Consider the following 18,875-nt stretch of genomic DNA (forward strand, 5'->3'; position numbering starts at 1 on the left):
TAACAGATTGTAGATTGGGATGAAATTAAAACAGTTTATTCTACATCGACTTAAAAAAAAACAAAAAAAACATTTTTAGATTTATTAGAAATTGATGCATTTATTATACAGAGTGCTTTTTTTTTATCAAGAAACGCTCTGTAGAGAAATATACAGGGTGTTAGTAAATAAGTGCGAAAGATTTTAATGGGTGATTGCTGAGGTTTTTTAAGTAAAAAAGTTCATATAAACCCATGTCCGAAAACGCTTAGTTTCCAAGGTACAATGTTAAAATTCTGATACGGCCATGCCATGGCACATTTTTAAGCAAAAAAAAGCACGCCAACGATTTTTTTCAAATGTTCCATTAATTGTTAACAAAAAAGACAAAAATTATTTTAAAACTAAGTATAATCATAATAAATGTTGAAAATGACTGCCCTCAGCCGTGATGAATAAAGAATCTACTCTTCTCCTCCTCACTGACTGGCGTAATCATTGAAATAATCCTGGTGTATTCCTTATCCTATCACAACTGGCCACAATTCGATTTCTCAAACCTTCAATGTGTTCCACGGAAGTGGTATCAACTAAAGACTTGAGAAAACCCTAGATACAAAAATCTAAAAGATTTAAATCTGCTGAACAGGCAGGCCAAGGTGGAGTGCCCCCCGACCTATCCAATGTGGGATATACTGCATCTAAGTGACGGCGGACATTGATACTAAAATAATAATAAAATAATTTTTTTGTCTTGGAAACGGCTACACGAGCGACAAAATACTAAGAGGTCTTTTTTGTTAACAATTAATTGAACATTTGAAAAAAACCGTTGGTGTGCTTTTTTTTCCTTAAAAATATGTCATGGCGTGGCCGTATAAGAACTTTAACTCTCTGTACCTTGGAAACTAAGCGTTTTCGGACCAGGGTTTACATGAACTTTTTTATTTAAAAAAGCTTCAGCAATCACCCATTAAAATGTTTCGCACTTATTTACTAATACCCTGTATATTTTTAAAAATTACCCTTTATTCCTCCTTTCTTACAGGTCAATTAGTAATTACGAAAAACAACGAAGTTTTCGTAGCGACGCGGAATGCATATTTTTCAGTGAACTCTTGAAATCGAAATGTGCGCCACCTATCAAACCTATTTAATTATTCATCACAGACTTATGCCACCGCCATCTCACGGAACGCGTTGCTTACTAAATCTTTCCTAGGAAGGTTCTAACGCAATTTTAGGCGTTTTACCCACGTTTTTTTATAAATTACGGATGCAACAACGATAATTCCATTAACGAATGATTCTAGATTAGGATAAATGCGATTTAAAGCACCAATGTAATTGAACGTACTTTAACCTTTACATCACATGTCCTGTTTGAAGAAACGAAAAACAAAGATTTAATTTTGGAGATTTTCATTGACGGGTTTCAAGGAAAACACGAAAAAATAATTCACTTATTTCAACAATCCTTCAATTTAACGCTTCCAAAAATATATGAAAAATAAATATGCTTTCAGGAATTGACTTCGACGAAACTAACTATTCAGACTCATCACTAAAAAGTGCCATATGTTACATATGATGGTTTAAGGATAAAACCGGAGATACTTTTTTTTATCAAAATCATTCGTAAAATTCAAGTCACCATAACATTATATTTTTTTCTGACCGTGTTGATCTGCATATTTTATACAGGATGTTCTTTAATGATGTGCGGATAGTTTAAAATGGGATTCTACATGAAAAAATAATGATAGTTTGTCATATAAACTATATTCCAAAAATGCTCCGTTACGGAAATACAGGGCTGTAAAATTTTAGAAAAAACATGGAAATTAATGAATATTTCCGAAGCCGCTTGAGATATTTCAATGAATTTTGGTATGTAAAGACAGTTTATAAAGAGGCATTAATTGCTTTCTTTTTGTTTCTTGTTAGTAGTAATTCATATTTCATTATGTCAACCCACAATGTGTTAAATTTTCTATTGTTTTATTTGTCGTATTAAAATTTTTTTTAATAAGTTAGCATTGAAACACACATTTTTATTGCAATTAATGCCCCTTTATAAACTGTCTTTACATGCCAAATTTCATTGAAATATCTCAAGCGGTTTCGGAAATATCAACTAATTTCCATTTTTTCGAAAACTTTGCAGCACTGTATTTTCGTAACGAAACATTTTTGGAACAGAGTTTGTATAACAAACTATCATTATTTTTTATGTAGAATTCCACCTTAAAATATCCGCACATTATCAAGAAACACCCTGTATATTTAAACTCAAAATATTCAGGTTCTCCAGTGTTCTTGATTATAACAGTTTTAAAATTGGTTAAAATAAGTGATAGCATAAAACAAGCTTGACTTTGATTCAAGCATAATATAAATCAAAATGCTAATAAGCTTATTATAAGGAATATTTTTAAGAACATCCGTTCCTCTACCTTTAAGTATCGGTTTTGGTGCCATTGGAATGTTAGAGCCATTCTAAGCTCTTGCAATAATTTTTGAATTAAATAACACTGTGAATTATACAATTTATTTTTTATCTGTAAGTTCTAAAAAAAAATGATCTGTCAGCTGTAAGCGCATTAATTTTAAAGACTTTTGAAAGACCTTTTATTAAATTTTCCAATTTACACTTAGAAAATATAATGAAAACATCAACATTTATTAATAGAAAAACATTGTTTATACACATATCCGCGTAATATGAACAATGATCCCTTTTAAGAAGGACAAAATACGATTTTTTTCAATGAATCATTAATTGTTTTGTCTTATGTGGGAACAACGTACAGGAAAAAGGAGTAGAATAAACGAAAATGAACAACTAATTCATGTGTTCACCATCTTCAATTTAAATATATCTATTGAATTGATGGAATACTATTGGGTCTCTCTGTTTTGTTCTTCCCTGTTAAATTGAAGAGGGGAAATTACCAGCCTTGGTAAGAAGATCGGCGATTAGGGTCATGACTAGTAAAACACCAGTTATGCTCCTATAGGTTATACCCAGGTATAAACCTGAATTCATGAAGATTTGTGTGTCTAGAATGGAGTTTCATCAAATACTTCATGCAATCATATACTTTTTCTTATATATCCTGAGGAGGTCAGTCTTCTGGTTATCTATTGTGGAATACCTGTCATCTCAGTCCTTTGTGTTGTGTGGAATAGCATCATCTGGGTAACTCTCCTGATCAATTCATTTGGATGCTCCGCGGCCGCTTAAAAGTCTTCTTCAAAGCATATTCGTTGATGATATCTGTCACTGATCTGTGATTTCAATTTACATAGGATTTATTACCACTGACATTCAAAGGTGCATCTAGAGAAGACCCCAATACCAATCTTCCACTGCCTGAAGTTTCTATAAGTGCGTCTTGCCTGCATATCCCTAAACTGCGTATCTCCGCTGCGTATCTCTGCTGCGTATCTCCGCTGCAGTTCGGTGACTGTCTTAACGAGCATAATCTTATTCTTCCCGCCTTGGAGTTTCTTTCTATTATGGGTGTTCACTCTTAGATACATCGCTGTATGGCTCTATTGCGCTTTCTGGTTGGTCTTCAAGCCTGATTTTCCTCCTCCATTTGAAGAGAATTGCTTGAGTTTTTGTGGCGTTGAGGTCGACTTTCCATTTGGAGCTCCTCTTTCCAACGCTGTAGCTTGCTGTTAGAGGTAGCTGATTCTCCCGTTGAAGGATCTTGCCAGTATCTCCGTGTCATCTGTAAAAGATGCCAGTTGGGTGTGTCTTGTTCTGGATGAGTACGACATATAGATGTTGTCCTAGAACGACGACAGTTACTGATAAATAAAAAGAGGAGAGGATTTATAACATTTTTCTCCCGGCTAGCGAAAAGTCCATATTTGACAATGCTAGACTCTTTTTCCAGGCGGGCTGCAGCCTGGAAAAGAAGTGGAGGAGACGCACTGAAAAAGCAACGATGGTCCAGTTCATCTTCCGAAGTAGCGAAAAAATCCACATATTTACTACAGCAGCAAAAATGATGATAAACAAACCTTCTGTCAGCCCAGCAAGCAGCCCCCGAAAGGAAAGATTTTTTCTACGTACATGTTTTTGATTAATAATCGCCAAGAAAGGACCGCAGAGACGATCGATAAAGTTAAAAGTAGCCTAGAGCAAGAGCAAAGACCTAATAAGGACCATAAGAACCAACTGCGAGAGAATAGTTGTAATTATCACGACGAACGATGACGCCGCCCTGAAGACTGTGGGCAAAGACAGAGGACCATGGGCACAACTCCTGAAGAACTCACAGGAAAAATTGAAGTTGTACATTAGAGGAATGGACGTTACTTCCTCCAAGGAGGAAGTCTCGAGGCGCTAAAGAGGAAAATCCCTGGCTTAACCCAAGCGGAAGTGACTATCAGGAAATTGAGGCCCTACGCCAGCTCAGAGCAGGTGGTAATAATACGCCTCAATGTCGGCAAGCGAACCGTCGCAAAAATTTGTATTGGACCACCGAAGCAAAGAGCGTATCCAGAAGGAAAAGAACCACATCTTTCTACTGTGGGATACAAAGAGGCGTTGCCCTGGAAACAAGAAATGCACAACGTTCAGAGAAGCCCTGAAATCGACTAGAGCGGCAAAAAGGACGAAAAAGCAAGACTGTCCCAAACAGTCCCGCCGACAGAAGAGATGTGACAAATAACGAGATTTTGAGCGACATAGATCTCTAATCTGCAGTCCCCGAAGAATTCAAACAATCGCAATTCGTCCAACAAATCCTAGTCGACCTTTCTAAGTTTCAAAGCAAAAAACCACAACAGTACTGCCCCTTGACGTACTCCTCATTCCTGCAACTGTTTTATAAAAAATAAAGCTGTTAAAAAAGCAAATAACATAAAAAAAAATATATTTTTTTTATTTATTTATTATGGTAGAACCACACGACATACAAGAAAACGAATGGCGCTATTGGTTCTGTGCCACTCAAATTCCTGGATAGCACTTTGAAGACCAAACAAGTAACCGAGTTCGAAAAAATGTCAAGTTTCTAAATCGCCCTGTATATCGAAAACAAGTGGAGTTAGCCGTGAAAGAATGATTTCCGTAAAATTTTACTCAAAAATCGGATCAGAGAATGTGCCATCCGGTTTCATCTACCTGTTACCGTTTTCCTATCTCAATATAAGTCCATCGTTTTACGCATGCGTGGATATTACTTCTAGTTCAAACCTATTTTTCTAGTTAAATCACATTTGCAATAATTCCATCTTCCACAAAGTGCATGCACAACAGCATAGATCCAGGAGACTCACTAAAGGGATTGGTTTCTTCACTTAAGTATTAGACAGCTTTATTAACTTTATTCACTTTTTAACTATGCATGCTTAATCCGGGTTTATAGATTTAACGCAAGCGTAAACTTAACGCAAGGTAACCTTTTATGCAAACGCATAAAATTCCTAATATACAGGGTATACAGGATGTTTCATAATAATATGTCAAACATTCAAGGAATGAGTCTGTATATGCTTTAAAAAAAAAAAAATTATATCGACATGGGTCGCTTACTGTCTGAAATACAGAATGATAAAATAAAAGTTTTTTCCCTAATAAATACGTTTTGGCATTAAATATTTTTATGAAATTTGGGGAACGTAAATTATATGTAAAAGACATCTTTAAAGGGAAAAACAATATTTTTAATTTCGCCAGTGACGTCCCCATCAATGTGACCCTAAATATTTTAAACAAAAATATGATACTCCCCTGATTTTTTTTTACAAAAATAATTTTCTGAACGCTCCATATTTTTGTGAAAAAAGGTCTCTTGAATATTTAAGTTAAAAATAACATTAATGGAACGTAACACACCTAATTTAATACTGTAGTTTTAATATTAATTAGAAAATAATGTTTTTATTTTTATTTTTTTCCATGAAAACGGTTAACGTAATAAAAAGTAATCAAGAGACCTTTTTTTTCACAGAAATATGGAGCACTCAAAAAATTATTTTTATTTAAAAAGCCAGTGACGTGTCATGGTTTTCGTTTAAAATATTCAGGGACACATCATTGATGAAATTAAAAACATTATTTTCCTCTTTAAAGCTGTGACTCTACACCCATTTTCCGCTCCCCTAAACATTTAATGGCAGAATGGAATTATTAAGATTTTTTTTTATTACGGTGTATTTCAAACAGAAGGCAAAAACAGGCCCATGTTCATATCAACTATTTTCCTAAAACCATCCACTCATTCAACCCCTGAATTTTTGAATGCTATTACGGAACATCCTGTATATATTTGACTTTTCTACATTACGCATATCTTACATTATGTAAATCTGTAAACCCGACTTTCAATCTGTAAGTAATGTTATAGAAAATTCCCAATTATTATGTAGTCGCCTAATCTATTTCCTATTTCAGGTAATTACTCTCGCACCATCTTTTTCTTAATTCCTCAGCTGATATTCCAGATCATCAACATTGGCTTGTTCATAAAGACCATAGTGTATTGCATAAAGGTCAAGAATGAAATCCGGAAAATGAATGATTCAATCCGAACTGGGAAGTACAACGCTGATAAAGGACGGTAATAAAAATCATATTCATTCATCATTCCAAATTAATATGTAAATAATTTATTTGTTAGCCTGGTGCTGGTCGTTAAACTAGCGGTCATTATGGGCATCGTCTGGACCTGCGAGGTGACAACAGCTTTTTTCAACAACATGAATGCAATGGAATTTACGAGGAAACTTGAAATTATCATGGACACCATAACTTGCCTTCAAGGTGCTTTTATCACTGCAAAAAGTCTTTCAAATTTTTCTACCAAAACATTCTTGCTACAGGGGTGTTCATTTTCCTGATATTTATATGCAAAAAGAGGACCACGACTGGTCTCAAGAATAAATTGGGCTTTGGAGGGAAGAGAAATGTTGGCGGGTCCGTGTCCGTCACTCAAACCAGCCAGATCAATGGACACTATCCGATGACAAAAACACTCACCTCGTTGAGCATGACTGAATGCAAATCTTAAAACCTTCATCATTAATAATGGTGCCATGTGAATTACTGATGAGCAGAGGTATTCGACAAAGTCAATATTTGAACACGTACTTGATTTACAAGGACTGATGAAGGGACCTTTTAGGGGAAACTACTTATAATAATTAGTTATCATTAGACAGTAAAGTATAATTTGTGTAATTTCTGCCGTTTGATTATCAATAAACTTCGTGATTAGTTTCTCTTTAGTTTTAGTCTGTGATTAAGCTGTTTAAAATTGCAGATCGTAGGTATACTCATTTATATAGCTATTATGTACAGGGTGTCCCAAAGAATGTATATACACTTTTGCATATAATTTTATTAGTTAATTTTTATATGTATGTTGTACAGAGAGGTCGTTTAAATTTCGTATCTAGTCAGCTGTAAGGTTTGTTGAAAAAGAAAACGTATGTCGATAAAAGTAAATAAAGTAACAAAACCTTCATTAAGCTCCTTTATCAAAAATTAATTTGACGTCATTTTGCGGCATATGATCAAGCTACGACCTACTTTTCATCTTCCATTTCCCTTGTGTAAAACCCCACAGCTGGCCAGATATGAAATTTAAATGATCTCATAGTGTGTATTTTCATAGAGTTATAATACAGGTGTCCATTTACCAGCCCCTCGGACTGCTGAGTTTATTTATGATTTCATAAAAAAATCAATTATGATATAAACGTATATGAAGCTAACGAAGACGAATTTTGCAATTAGTGACAACCCTACAGTGTGTCCCAAAAAGACGGCGAGTCATAAACTAATTTCTTTAATGGGACCATCTCTATTTTTCCACCTGATAGAAGTCTTCTTGGAGTTTGTATTAGTTCGTAGACTTTTTTTATTAGTGGATGCAGTGTCTCGAAGCTATGACGTTTAAAACGAAATTTTAGACATTTACTGTGCCTTATAAAAAATTAATATCACAGTTAACTTAAGTTAGATTTTGATACTTCTAGGATGGATTCTCATGTAAGATCACTTTAGGAGGCACGAATATTCATTTAACTCAAAATAGATACAAGGTGTTCACAATAACAACTTAAATTTTCGCCTTTTCAACTTCAATTTTCGTGATTTTTTCAAATAGGATGGTGTGTTTCTTATGATGTAGGCCGAAAGAAAATTCAGCTTTTTTCATATTGGTACAAAATAATGTCATATTTATCTTAAATGTTAATAGAATTGTCTCAAGAAAATTTGTATTCATGGCTAAGTGCCTGTTTAGTATGCGTTGCTATGGTTACGGTGTTGTTTATTTTAAGTTTTAACAGTTTATTGACCTCCTGACTAATTTCGCCAATCACGTCAATGTTTGAAGATTCTACAACTGATAAAATGATGTCCGGTTAATTTTCTTCTCCTAAAAGCCTTTTATTTAGACTTTTCTGTTCATAACTAAAACTTCCTACCCATTTAAAACGCTCCTTTAGACTTTCTAAGCTTCTTACATCAGGATGTCATCTATTAAGAAATTGTGTGTAAAACATTTTTATCACATGAGCCAATTACATAAATCATGCTAATTAGTTTTTGTTGAGAATATTTTATTTTGATCTCCACTTTTAAAATAAATAGATTTTTAAGGAACAGAAAACCGTAAATGAACTATCAAGACTTAAAATAAACAACATCGACACCATGGCAACGCACGCTAAACACTCAGGCACTTAGCCATGAACGCAAATTTTCTTGAAACAATTAATAATTTCATTAACATTTAAGATAAATATCACATTATTTTGTGCCAATATGAAGAAAACTGAATTTTCTTTTGGCCTACATCATAAAAAACACACCATCCTATTTCAAAAAATCAAGAAAATTGAAGTTGAAAAGACGAAAATTTAAATTGTTATTGTGAACACCCTGTATATGTTTTGAGCTAAATAGATATTCGTGCCTACTAAGGTAATCTTACATGAGAATCCACGCTAAAAAAATCTAACTTAAGTCAACTGCGATATTAATTTTTTATGAGGCACTGTAAATATCTAATATTTCTTTTAAAACGTTATAGCTTCGAGTAACTGCATCCTAAAATGAAAAAAGTCTAAGAACTACCACAGGCTCAAGGGAGGATTCGATCATGTGAAAAAATACAGGTAGTCCTATTAAAAAAATTACACTTTATGATAATGATGTCCCGCCTTTTTGGAATACCCTGTAAGGTCATCGTTAATTTTAAAATTCGCCTTCACAAGCCTCGTACACATCTCCATAATTTATTTTTTATGAAATTACAATCAAACCCATAGGAGTCCTCAGAGCTATTAATCTGACCTCTATATAACTTCATAGCTGAGAGCTGAAGTTAAATCTGTGATTTATTTACTTAATAAATGCCGTAAGTCTGGTTAAAATGTTTCTTCCAATTTATTTTTTTAATCACTTGTTTGTCGTATTTTATATATTTTTGCAACGTATTTTGAGACAATATTTTCAGAGGCAATATATTTCCGCCATTAGAGCATATTTAGTATTTATTATTATTCCAGGACCAGATAGATACGTAAAGGTCCTTTTTTTATTGGTGCCTGAGATGGTTTTCGAAATCGTCAGTGTGGCTCTGTTCATCAAAACTATCTCCTATTATATGAAGGTTAAAAGTGAGATCCAAAGATTGAATGGTACCACAGAAAGCATCAGGAAATACAGTTTCGACACAGGACGGTAATAAACAAAATTAATAAATACAGTTAAGTTTTAATTAACAAATTGTTTTATTAGATTAGTGCTGGTGATCAAATTGGCAGTTCTCATGGGTATCATTTGGATAGGCGACGTCGCCTCAGTCTTCATCGATATTACGATTAAATATCTCAATAATAATGTTAGTGCTGTAACGCAGATTGTTGTCGACAACATAACTGGTCTTCAAGGTAGAAAATTGACTCCTAAAATCATCATTAAGGGAGAATAATAACGATCGTTTTTTTGAACCTTTAGGTATGTTCATCTTTGTGATCTTTATATGCAAAAAACGAACCACTGCAAGTCTCAGAAGCAGAGTTGCGGGATTAATGGAAGAGAGACAAATTTCGGGCTCTTCCTCAGTTCATTTCTCCTCATCGGGCTTACGATCCTGCGATGCAAACGTGACTTGTGAATAAGTAGATGTTTTAAATTTGCTATATATGAAGAGTAAAATTAACTATTAAAACGTCTTATATTCTTTCTTAAAGGAAACATAATATGAGTGCAAATTAGTTTTATATTTAAGATTATTCCTATAGTGTTAAATGATTATCAATGACAAAATAAATTAAAAGCATACCAGACGACGTCACGCAATTTAATGTGTTATTTCAATGACGGCAGCATTGAAAATGGCGGATAATCGCTTGCTTTATGTCTATGGCATGTCACTTCATTACCATGCTTGATTAGTCAATATAAACAAAACAACATAGTGGAAAGTAGAAAATATTTTTGAATTTTCCAACATTACTCACTTAATTTTTCCCTAATACACGTAAATTATCACACTATATATCAATGATGTCGCTCTATGACGACTACGAGACAACCACGCAAGAAAAGATTCAGGGTTGGTCTTCAGGAATAAAATTGCTTCAGTCCCAGCTCCAGCTCAAAAAGGCCTCTGTAACTCAACCCAAAAGGGATCAAACCCGTAAAGTTAGCTTAGCTCCTGTGATTGATTTAAAAAGTAAAAGGGAAGAGGATGAAGGGTTGCTTCCATTTACTCCTAGACCTGATAATCGCTTACCTATTTTAAGTGGGCCCATTGGCATATATGGAAGTGAGTTTGATTGGAAGGTAAGAACTTTAATGTTTTTGGTTTTTTAGGTTTTTCTTTGAATATCCAATTTTTACTTTAATTTATTTATATACACAAAATTTACCTTTCATTTACTATTTACTAAAATTTGGTTACTTTATATAACAAGTCATTTTATTTGATTTATTAGATATAATGCCTAAATTTTTTTATTAATGTTACAATCATGTTAATGATAATTATGCCCTTTCACCGAATTGATTCTCTTTTCATAATTAAAGTACCAAGTTATGCTATCATGTGACTTATAATATTTCTACAAAAGTTTTGAGTACAATATTTAACTCAACATCTGTAATATAGGCATTGAGGCACTTTCTTCTTTTTTTGGTAATTAATATTTTCTTGTAAGGTTCTTCTAGATTGGAAAAACTTTTAAATAAAACCATATTAGGAAATTCAAAATTTATTTCAACAACTTTTCTCTTGCTCTATAGCACTTTTTGATTTTCTTCATATTTGTCTCAATTTTGCATTGAAAACACTGTACCCAAATTTTCATTGTGAGCTAGCAACTGAACCCAACAACTGAGAGGTGTAACTCACCTCAAAATTTGTGTATCTCCATCAGACAAGCTAACACACAAAAATTTCAGTTTACTCATTGGATTTATAACACTTCTGCTGTTAGTTAGCTTAACTGTTCATTGCTGGAACACAACAACATATATCTTAATGTTAAAACAAAAAAGTATACAATATTAAAGTCAACAGACGATTTTTTGGTTTAATAGGTAATTGATGAATATGATCCTTTGTGGCCAAATGAATATGAAAAAGTGGTTAAAGAAATCAGGGAAAGTCGAGATAAGGATATTGATCGAGATAGGGAAAGAGAGAGAGAGCGAGAAAGGGAAAGGGATATTGAGAGGAGAAAAGACAGAAAACGCAAGAGTAGATTCAGTGAGCCTGACGACAGTCCACCACATCAAATACCTGCAGCTTCCACCCCACAAATGAGCCAACCTTCTATTGGAAGTGGATTTGCTGGTACTAAAAACCAAGTTACTCTTCAATTTAATTTATACTACAGGACAAATTGTGTGACAGGACGATGGGCAGATGATGAAGAAGAAGAGGAGCGTCCAAAACCTGCCAGACCTACTGGTGGCGTTGCTATTGCACCTCCCCCAAGTTTGCAGGATACTCCTGCAGAGGCTTCACCAATTTTCCCCAATAAGCCCCAACCAACTCCTTATGGAGGTTCAGTGGCTGCGAAAATAATGGCAAGGTATGGTTTTAAAGAAGGTCAAGGTTTGGGTCGGATGGAGCAAGGCATGTCAAGTGCCCTTCAAGTGGAGAAAACATCCAAAAGAGGAGGAAGAATTGTGCATGAAAAAGACATTATGCCACCTCCACCCCCTGTTGTCGATTTTCCAGAGAAAAAAGATCCTCCGATTACAGAAATTATGAAGAATCCCAGCAAGGTAAGGGTGGCAAATATTTATACAAGTTGATTTTGAGGATTGTTTAGGTTGTTCTCCTTAAAAATATGGTGGGTCCTGGTGAGGTTGACGACGATTTAGAGCCTGAGGTGAAAGACGAATGCAATACTAAATATGGCCCTGTCGCCAGCTGTATTATACATGAAGTTCCCAATGTTATACCAGAGGAAACTGTGAGGATTTTCGTGGAGTTTCAGCGCATCGAGAGCGCCATCAAAGCAGTGGTAGACTTGAACGGCCGATTCTTCGGGGGGCGCCTAGTTAAGGCGACATTTTATGACACTGAGAAGTTTGATAATTTGCAATTGATGGATTAGAAGAAAAATTAATGTATTAAAGTTATAATTGATATATTTTTCGTAATTTTCCTTAGTACCAATAAATAAATTTACAAAATAATTGATTATTCCTAGAACATTATTGTTGCACCCTCTCATATTGCCCATCGTTAATAAGCGTCATAAACACATCTTTACCGGCAATGCTTAGCAACTTATCAACTGCTTCTTTTCTTGCCGGGTTTGATAATTCAATTCGTTTGAATTTTGTATCTAAATCATACGTTTTTATGGCAATCTCTATCTTCTTCTTAAGTTGTTGGCAGGTTTTTAAAGCTGTCATTCGTCTTTTCAGTGCATCCAAATAATATTTTTCCTGTAATAATTTAATTTAAAGGAAAATCTGTATAATAAAAAAAGTCTACTTACAATTTTGTATTGATTCTCCAAGGTCTGTAGCTCTTCTTTTTTCTCCATCAATGTTTCCTCTTCTAGTCCATCTTCATTTGCAGCTTCAGAAATCAGTGAAACTGTAGATTGAATTGGTTTAGGTGGGGTAAGAATATTGGAAAGTTCATTCTAAAAAACGATTATGCATTTTCTCTAGGTACATATTTACTTCTCCAGAAGGGTGGTGTTACCTCCAGTAATTTTTTTGTTAATAATAATAGCATTATTTGCTAAAATAATTAGAAATAATAAAAATAATTTATTTGACACATTTTATAACTATTTAAATCTAGTAACAAGAGAATTTAAATGACTTGTAATTAAGTTAAGCATTTTCACTTAAAATTTCATATTTCAAAGACAGTCAATCTTATTTCAACAAAATTGTATATCAAGGGATTTCTGATAATGCTTTTTCATAAAATGTAAAAAATGTGGTTTAAATTGCCCTAATAGTTTTTTTCAAATTGACACCTAGTTTTTAGTATAAAAATGTATGTCAATGGCTGAAGAAAATAATCTTGATTAAATCAAAATCACAATTTAAAAATACTCCAATGGTTCAAATTTGAAATAAATCATTTAAGCAATTCCTGAGATATGAGGGTGGCTCCATGAATCAGGAGACATGCTGTGTAACTGCTCTATCTACATTGGCACAAAGGCTAGGATTAGACATAATTTAAATGAGTGTAATAGTTGGTTTTATAAAATAGTGGTCACTGGGAATAATAACATTTTAAAGACGGTAGAAAATTTGGAAAATGTGGAACAAAGCAGAGAAGAAACAGGCTGTAATTACATAACACACAGGGAAGCAGTAATTTGCTTTGACAGATGCATAATATGGATAAAAGATTACAGGGAAAAGTTATGCCATTTGCTTTTTCTAAAGCAGCTACAGAAAAGAGTTTAAAAAAAAGTACATTTTTTTTTTCAAAAATAGTGTCTACTTGATAATATGTAAATTACAGTATACATAAAAGAAAGATTACTGAGATATTTTGATGTGTAAAAATTTCATTAGACATCTACTCCTTAGCATAGGTTCTCTATAATAATGTCATTATCAGTAAACATTGTGTAGTTTGCCACAAGAATGTACATTTTTTTAATTAACCTACACTGATTTATTCACCAAATAGGTATTCCTATATTTTTGCAAATTAAATTTAATTATTCCAACAAAACAGTTACTCAAACAATGACGTGTAATAATTAGTTTGGATAATTTAGTTCCCCTTGTACTTACATAAAAAACGTCCAAGTTAGGCTCTAACTGAGAACAAAATTGCTTATACTTCTCGATAAGCATATTACTAATGACCTCTGTGCTTAAATTGGTCTTCTGCTCATACCATCTTGCTAAATGAACCATTAGAATTTTTACTTTTTTTTCTATGTATACCTTATCTGAAAAATATTCTCATTAAACAAAAAATTTTAAATTAGCGTTTGTATAATAACTTACAATCCATAAAGATTTTTGCACATGAAAGTCCATAGTGGGCAATTTGATCTTCGTGTAATTTTGCAATGGAACCACTTACTTCCACGTCGTAAAAAGACATCTTATGCACCTTTAATTCACATTTATCTAGCTGCAACAGGAAAATTACTATTAATATACTTAAATATCAACAAAACCAATTTGAATTCGTAACGGCTATTGCTAACGACTTTATATCCTTAACTTCAATCTCGAGGGTGACTGACAGATTGACATAAGCCAGCTGTTAGTTAACAAAGGATTTGTAAAGAATGTAAACGGTGATACGTTAATTAAGCATTTATTACTTATTTTTTATTCAAAGTGCGACTAATTAATTAAAGTTTAAAAAAATAATGGACCTGAGGTTTTCCGAGTTCTAAACACCATACATCAAGCGATGCGAACAACGGTAAATCAATTAATATAGGATACAGTGTAGCTATGGAGTAAACTTTGCACATATCGGAACTGTCTTTGGAATTCGATGAATTTAAAAATGCTTATTATCAGCCAAGCCAGCCCTCGATTTCTATTGGTTGAAATTGACGTGCCCAAATTTTTCGATTTAAATAGACGCATCTTTTTTTATACAAGGGATTGGAGAATCTGTTACCAAACATGTGGGCCAACTCAAAGCGATTTTAGGTGCCCCCCACATACATATAATATCGAGTTGGTGTGTCCATCCAGAATCATCGACTGACTAGACTCCCTTCCCTTTGGTCACCCTGGCAATCCTGTCCGAAACCAGGTAAGTAGTTTTTAAATGTATTGATGTGTTTAAATTTGATTTTTTTAAGTGTATTCACATTTACAGTTAATCACAAAATTGAGCGTACATCGTTCAAAATCAATCTTTTCAGTTCATCATGTTTCATCATCATCATCGTTTCATGTTTTTTCGACTCATAATAAATTTTATTTCAACAAAGAATTTTAATGCAACTATTATTTTATGCAAAACATCATTGGTCCAATGAAAGAATATTAAAAAATAATAATAACATATTAGAGTTGTTAGGTCATTTAATATAAAAATGCTATAATATTCTAATAAAAATTGAGCGTACAGAACAAATAACAACAAAAAAGAAAGAATGTCACAAAAATTCATCTGAATACTGTTGATAAAAGTTTTATCAGTACTACGAAGGCAAGTTCAGCTTCAACACAGTTGTGCGAAGGTTACTGAACATTTTCATTGTTGAAAACTGTGCGATGTGAAACTAATCAATCCGAGAGAAAAATCATAGTTAAGCTTTTTTCTCGAGACAAAAGTATGCGAGAAATCCTTTCAGTTGTTGGCAGAACACATTCCACAATACCAAAAGTCATATACACTGTCGAAGTTTTGGATGAAACAGTCCATATAACTAAGATGCCGAACATGTTCGGCTAAAATCCTCGGATACGTGGATTTTTATTTCTTTTGCAGTTTTTTTTATGATAAATTTATGTATACAGGGTAGTCTAAAAATCAGGTACCACCACCAACATTGTTTTTTCAAATGGAAACACCTATTTTTTATTTATTTTTGAATTCTACGCAAAATTCTAAGTGTGTTTCATGTACTATGTCCTATATCTAAACGCAACAGGTCTTGAGAGATTTACAATTGAACATGTCAAAAAATAAAACTTTTGATTTCTTTTAAAATTTCTTTGGCCCTGAAAAGGACCGATTTAATACAAAATAAAACAACGAGCAACAATTAAATTAAATATTCAAATTGGATCCTACCTACTTTTTGACAGGAATTAAGACAGTGAATAAACTCCTGTTTGACATTTTGCAGCATTGCTGGAATAATTGTTCTTATTTCATTACGAATTCTTTCTTTTAAGACTTCGATAGTTGCTGGTTGGTTAAAGTATACCTTACTCTTAAGATAACCCCATAAAAAGTAATGTAAAGGCGTGAGGTCAGGTGATCGTGCGGGCCTTTCAATTACCCCACGTCTCCCAATCCAGCGTTCAGGAAAAATGTCAATTAAATAAGCCCTAACATCGACGTGGTAATGAGGGGGTGTATTTTGTATTAAATCAGTCCTTTTCAGGACCAAAGAAATCAAAAGTTTTAGTTTTTGATATGTTCAATCGTAAATCTCTCGAGACTTGTTGCTTTTAGGTATAAGACATAGTACATGAAACACACTTAGAACTTTGTGTAGAATTCAAAAATGAAATAAAAAATAGGTGTTTCCATTTGAAAAATAAAGTTGATGGTCGTACCTGATTTTTGGACTATTCTGTGTACATGAATTTATCGTAAAAAAAACAGCAAAAAAAAATAAAAATTTACATGTCTGAGGATTTTGGCCGCACGTATTCAGTATCTTAGTCATATGGACTGTTCCATCCAAAACTTTCACACTGTATAAATATCGGTATGAAGGAACACTTAAGAATAAAACTGGGCGAGAAAGAAAAAGGATACTTAGCGTAAATAATGAAACTCTAATTGTACGCGGAATTGAACGAAATTCCAGAGAGTTCCCAAATTGACTGTGCAAGAGAGCTCAAGGGCTCAACAATCAATATCCATAAAAACAGTTTGCAGAGTGTTTAGAAAAAAATGATTATAATGAGCGAGTAGCCCGTAAAACACTATACATTTCTAAAGTAACTCGAATGAAGAGAATACTTTGTCCGGGAATACATTAAAAAGCCTTTGAATTTTTTGAAAGCAAGTTATTTTTTTGACGAAAGTAAAATTCACTTTTTTGGATTGGACAATAAAAAATGTGTGAAGAAAGCCGAAAATAAACCTAAAAATTGAAAACACTGTTCCGATTATTAAATACGATGAACAATTTGTAATGTTGTGTGGGCATATGTCAGCAAATGATATAGGAAAAATGCATGTTATCGATGGAATAATGGATAGACATGTCTATACCGTGCGGCTCTAAATTGTCCCTCCTTCCTTGTGAACTTTTTAACAAATTATTATTTTTTGAAATTTAAAAGCAGGTCTTTCAAAACTACATTCAATGGTGTATTGCGATTTAAAATCTATGGATTAGTTTTTGAGAAAAATAGTTGTAAATTTGGTAAAAAATGCAATGCAAAGACAATTAAATAGTCTGTAAACAATGAAAAAACTTGATGTTCGTAGGAAATTAGTTTGTTTTCGATTTTGTGCTCACAAACAGTCTTTGATTATTTTAATTTATTCTTTTTTTTTGTTTAATCAAAGATTCTTTGTGAGTACAAAATCGAAAACAAACCAATTTCCTATCAAGAAACAAGCTTTTTCATTGTGTACAAACTATTTATTTAATTGAGTTTGTATTGCATTTATTACGAAATTTATAGCTGTTTTTCAAAAAAGCTAATTGGTAAATTTTTAATCGCAACACACCATTGAATGTAGTTTTGAAAGGCCTTTAATTTGAAGTGTCACTTGACCCATATTTCAATTTAAAAAAATCGACCATTTAGTGCTTCCAGTGATGTAATCAATATTAAAAAATAAAACAAATGTCAAAAGATAGTATTTTTGGCCTACTTAATTTTGCTTCTGTTTTTTTTTAATAATAATTTGTCCAAAAGTTAACAGGAGCGAAGAGGGTAGAATTTAAAGCCACACGTCATAAATATACTAAAGGAAAACTTAAGAACTTCAGCTAAAAAAATGAAAATGCTAAGGGTTGTTATTTTCAGCAAGATAATGATTCAAAGCATATGGGAGCCATAGTTTAGGAATGGTTTTTGTATAATGTGTCGAAATTGCTAAAAACTCTTTCACTTTAACATAAACCGTGTCGAAAATTTATGGCGATAATTAAAAAGTAAAGTACAAAATAAAAACCCCAAAAATGAAATTAAATTTGAGAAGATAATTCTTGCGATATGGGAGAAAGTATCACCCAGCTACACACTTAAACTAATCCAATCAATGCGATGACGATTTCAAGTCATTATAGGCAGTCAGGGAAGCTCCACAAAGTATTAAAATTGAACCTTAAACAAATTTTTAGAATATATTATGTGTTACTAATTCGAGGTGTTTGCTCAATTTTGTGTCACAATTTAATAAAATAATTTTCCTTTTTTATTGTTATGGCTTATTTGGGCAAAAATATTGAACTATTTTGTTATTTATTATTATTTAGAAAATCATATAAACCACTGTAGAAAATAAAAACTCTTCAATGTATTAATCTCAGATGATTATTGAAGAGTGTTATTTTAACGGATGCATGCTCATTTTTGTGAGTAACAGCAAGTGTTGTTTTATTAGATATTTTTATGCAGCAAGGTTATTCCACGATACGCTTTAATTATTAAAAAATTAAGTACGCAAGCCTTTTAAATAATTTTTTAATGTAATAATTCCTACTAAATTCGGAATATAAAAAAGGAACACTAAAATAAAACAAAA

The 18,875-nt window shown here is 32.9% G+C and overlaps 3 protein-coding genes across 4 annotated transcripts in view; 2 read left to right on the forward strand and 1 right to left on the reverse strand.

Annotated features, from left to right (window-relative positions):
* Positions 1–9,496, forward strand: part of LOC136418342 (G-protein coupled receptor Mth2-like) — a 30,617-nt gene extending 21,121 nt beyond the window's left edge. Inside the window, exons 5-7 of the mRNA XM_066404377.1 lie at positions 6,395–6,560; positions 6,621–6,763; positions 6,823–9,496. Coding sequence (XP_066260474.1) covers positions 6,395–6,560; positions 6,621–6,763; positions 6,823–7,010 — 497 coding nt within the window. The 3' untranslated portion in view covers positions 7,011–9,496. The remainder of the gene's footprint in view (positions 1–6,394; positions 6,561–6,620; positions 6,764–6,822) is intronic.
* A 922-nt stretch (positions 9,497–10,418) lies between these two features.
* Positions 10,419–12,619, forward strand: Spf45 (splicing factor 45). The gene is made up of 4 exons (XM_066404387.1): positions 10,419–10,801; positions 11,558–11,813; positions 11,874–12,250; positions 12,298–12,619. Exons 1-4 carry the CDS (start codon positions 10,520–10,522, stop codon positions 12,583–12,585), a joined length of 1,203 nt encoding a protein of 400 aa, XP_066260484.1. The 5' UTR covers positions 10,419–10,519; the 3' UTR covers positions 12,586–12,619.
* Positions 12,620–12,634: 15 nt separating this feature from the next.
* The window catches only part of LOC136418351 (uncharacterized), a 67,169-nt gene continuing 60,928 nt past the window's right edge, over positions 12,635–18,875 (reverse strand). The window contains exons 2-5 of one of the 2 annotated variants that reach the window (XM_066404390.1): positions 14,468–14,638; positions 14,249–14,409; positions 12,976–13,125; positions 12,635–12,922 (exon numbers count right to left, since the gene is read on the reverse strand). In XM_066404390.1, the coding sequence (XP_066260487.1) occupies positions 12,686–12,922; positions 12,976–13,125; positions 14,249–14,409; positions 14,468–14,567 (648 nt within the window). In that variant the 5' untranslated portion in view covers positions 14,568–14,638 and the 3' untranslated portion in view covers positions 12,635–12,685. Of the gene's footprint in view, positions 12,923–12,975; positions 13,126–14,248; positions 14,410–14,467; positions 14,696–18,875 lie in introns of those variants that run through there. The other variant, XM_066404389.1, reaches the window with a different exon arrangement.

Source organism: Euwallacea similis, chromosome 34, assembly GCF_039881205.1.
Source record: "Euwallacea similis isolate ESF13 chromosome 34, ESF131.1, whole genome shotgun sequence".
Classification (NCBI taxonomy): Eukaryota; Metazoa; Arthropoda; class Insecta; order Coleoptera; family Curculionidae; genus Euwallacea; species Euwallacea similis.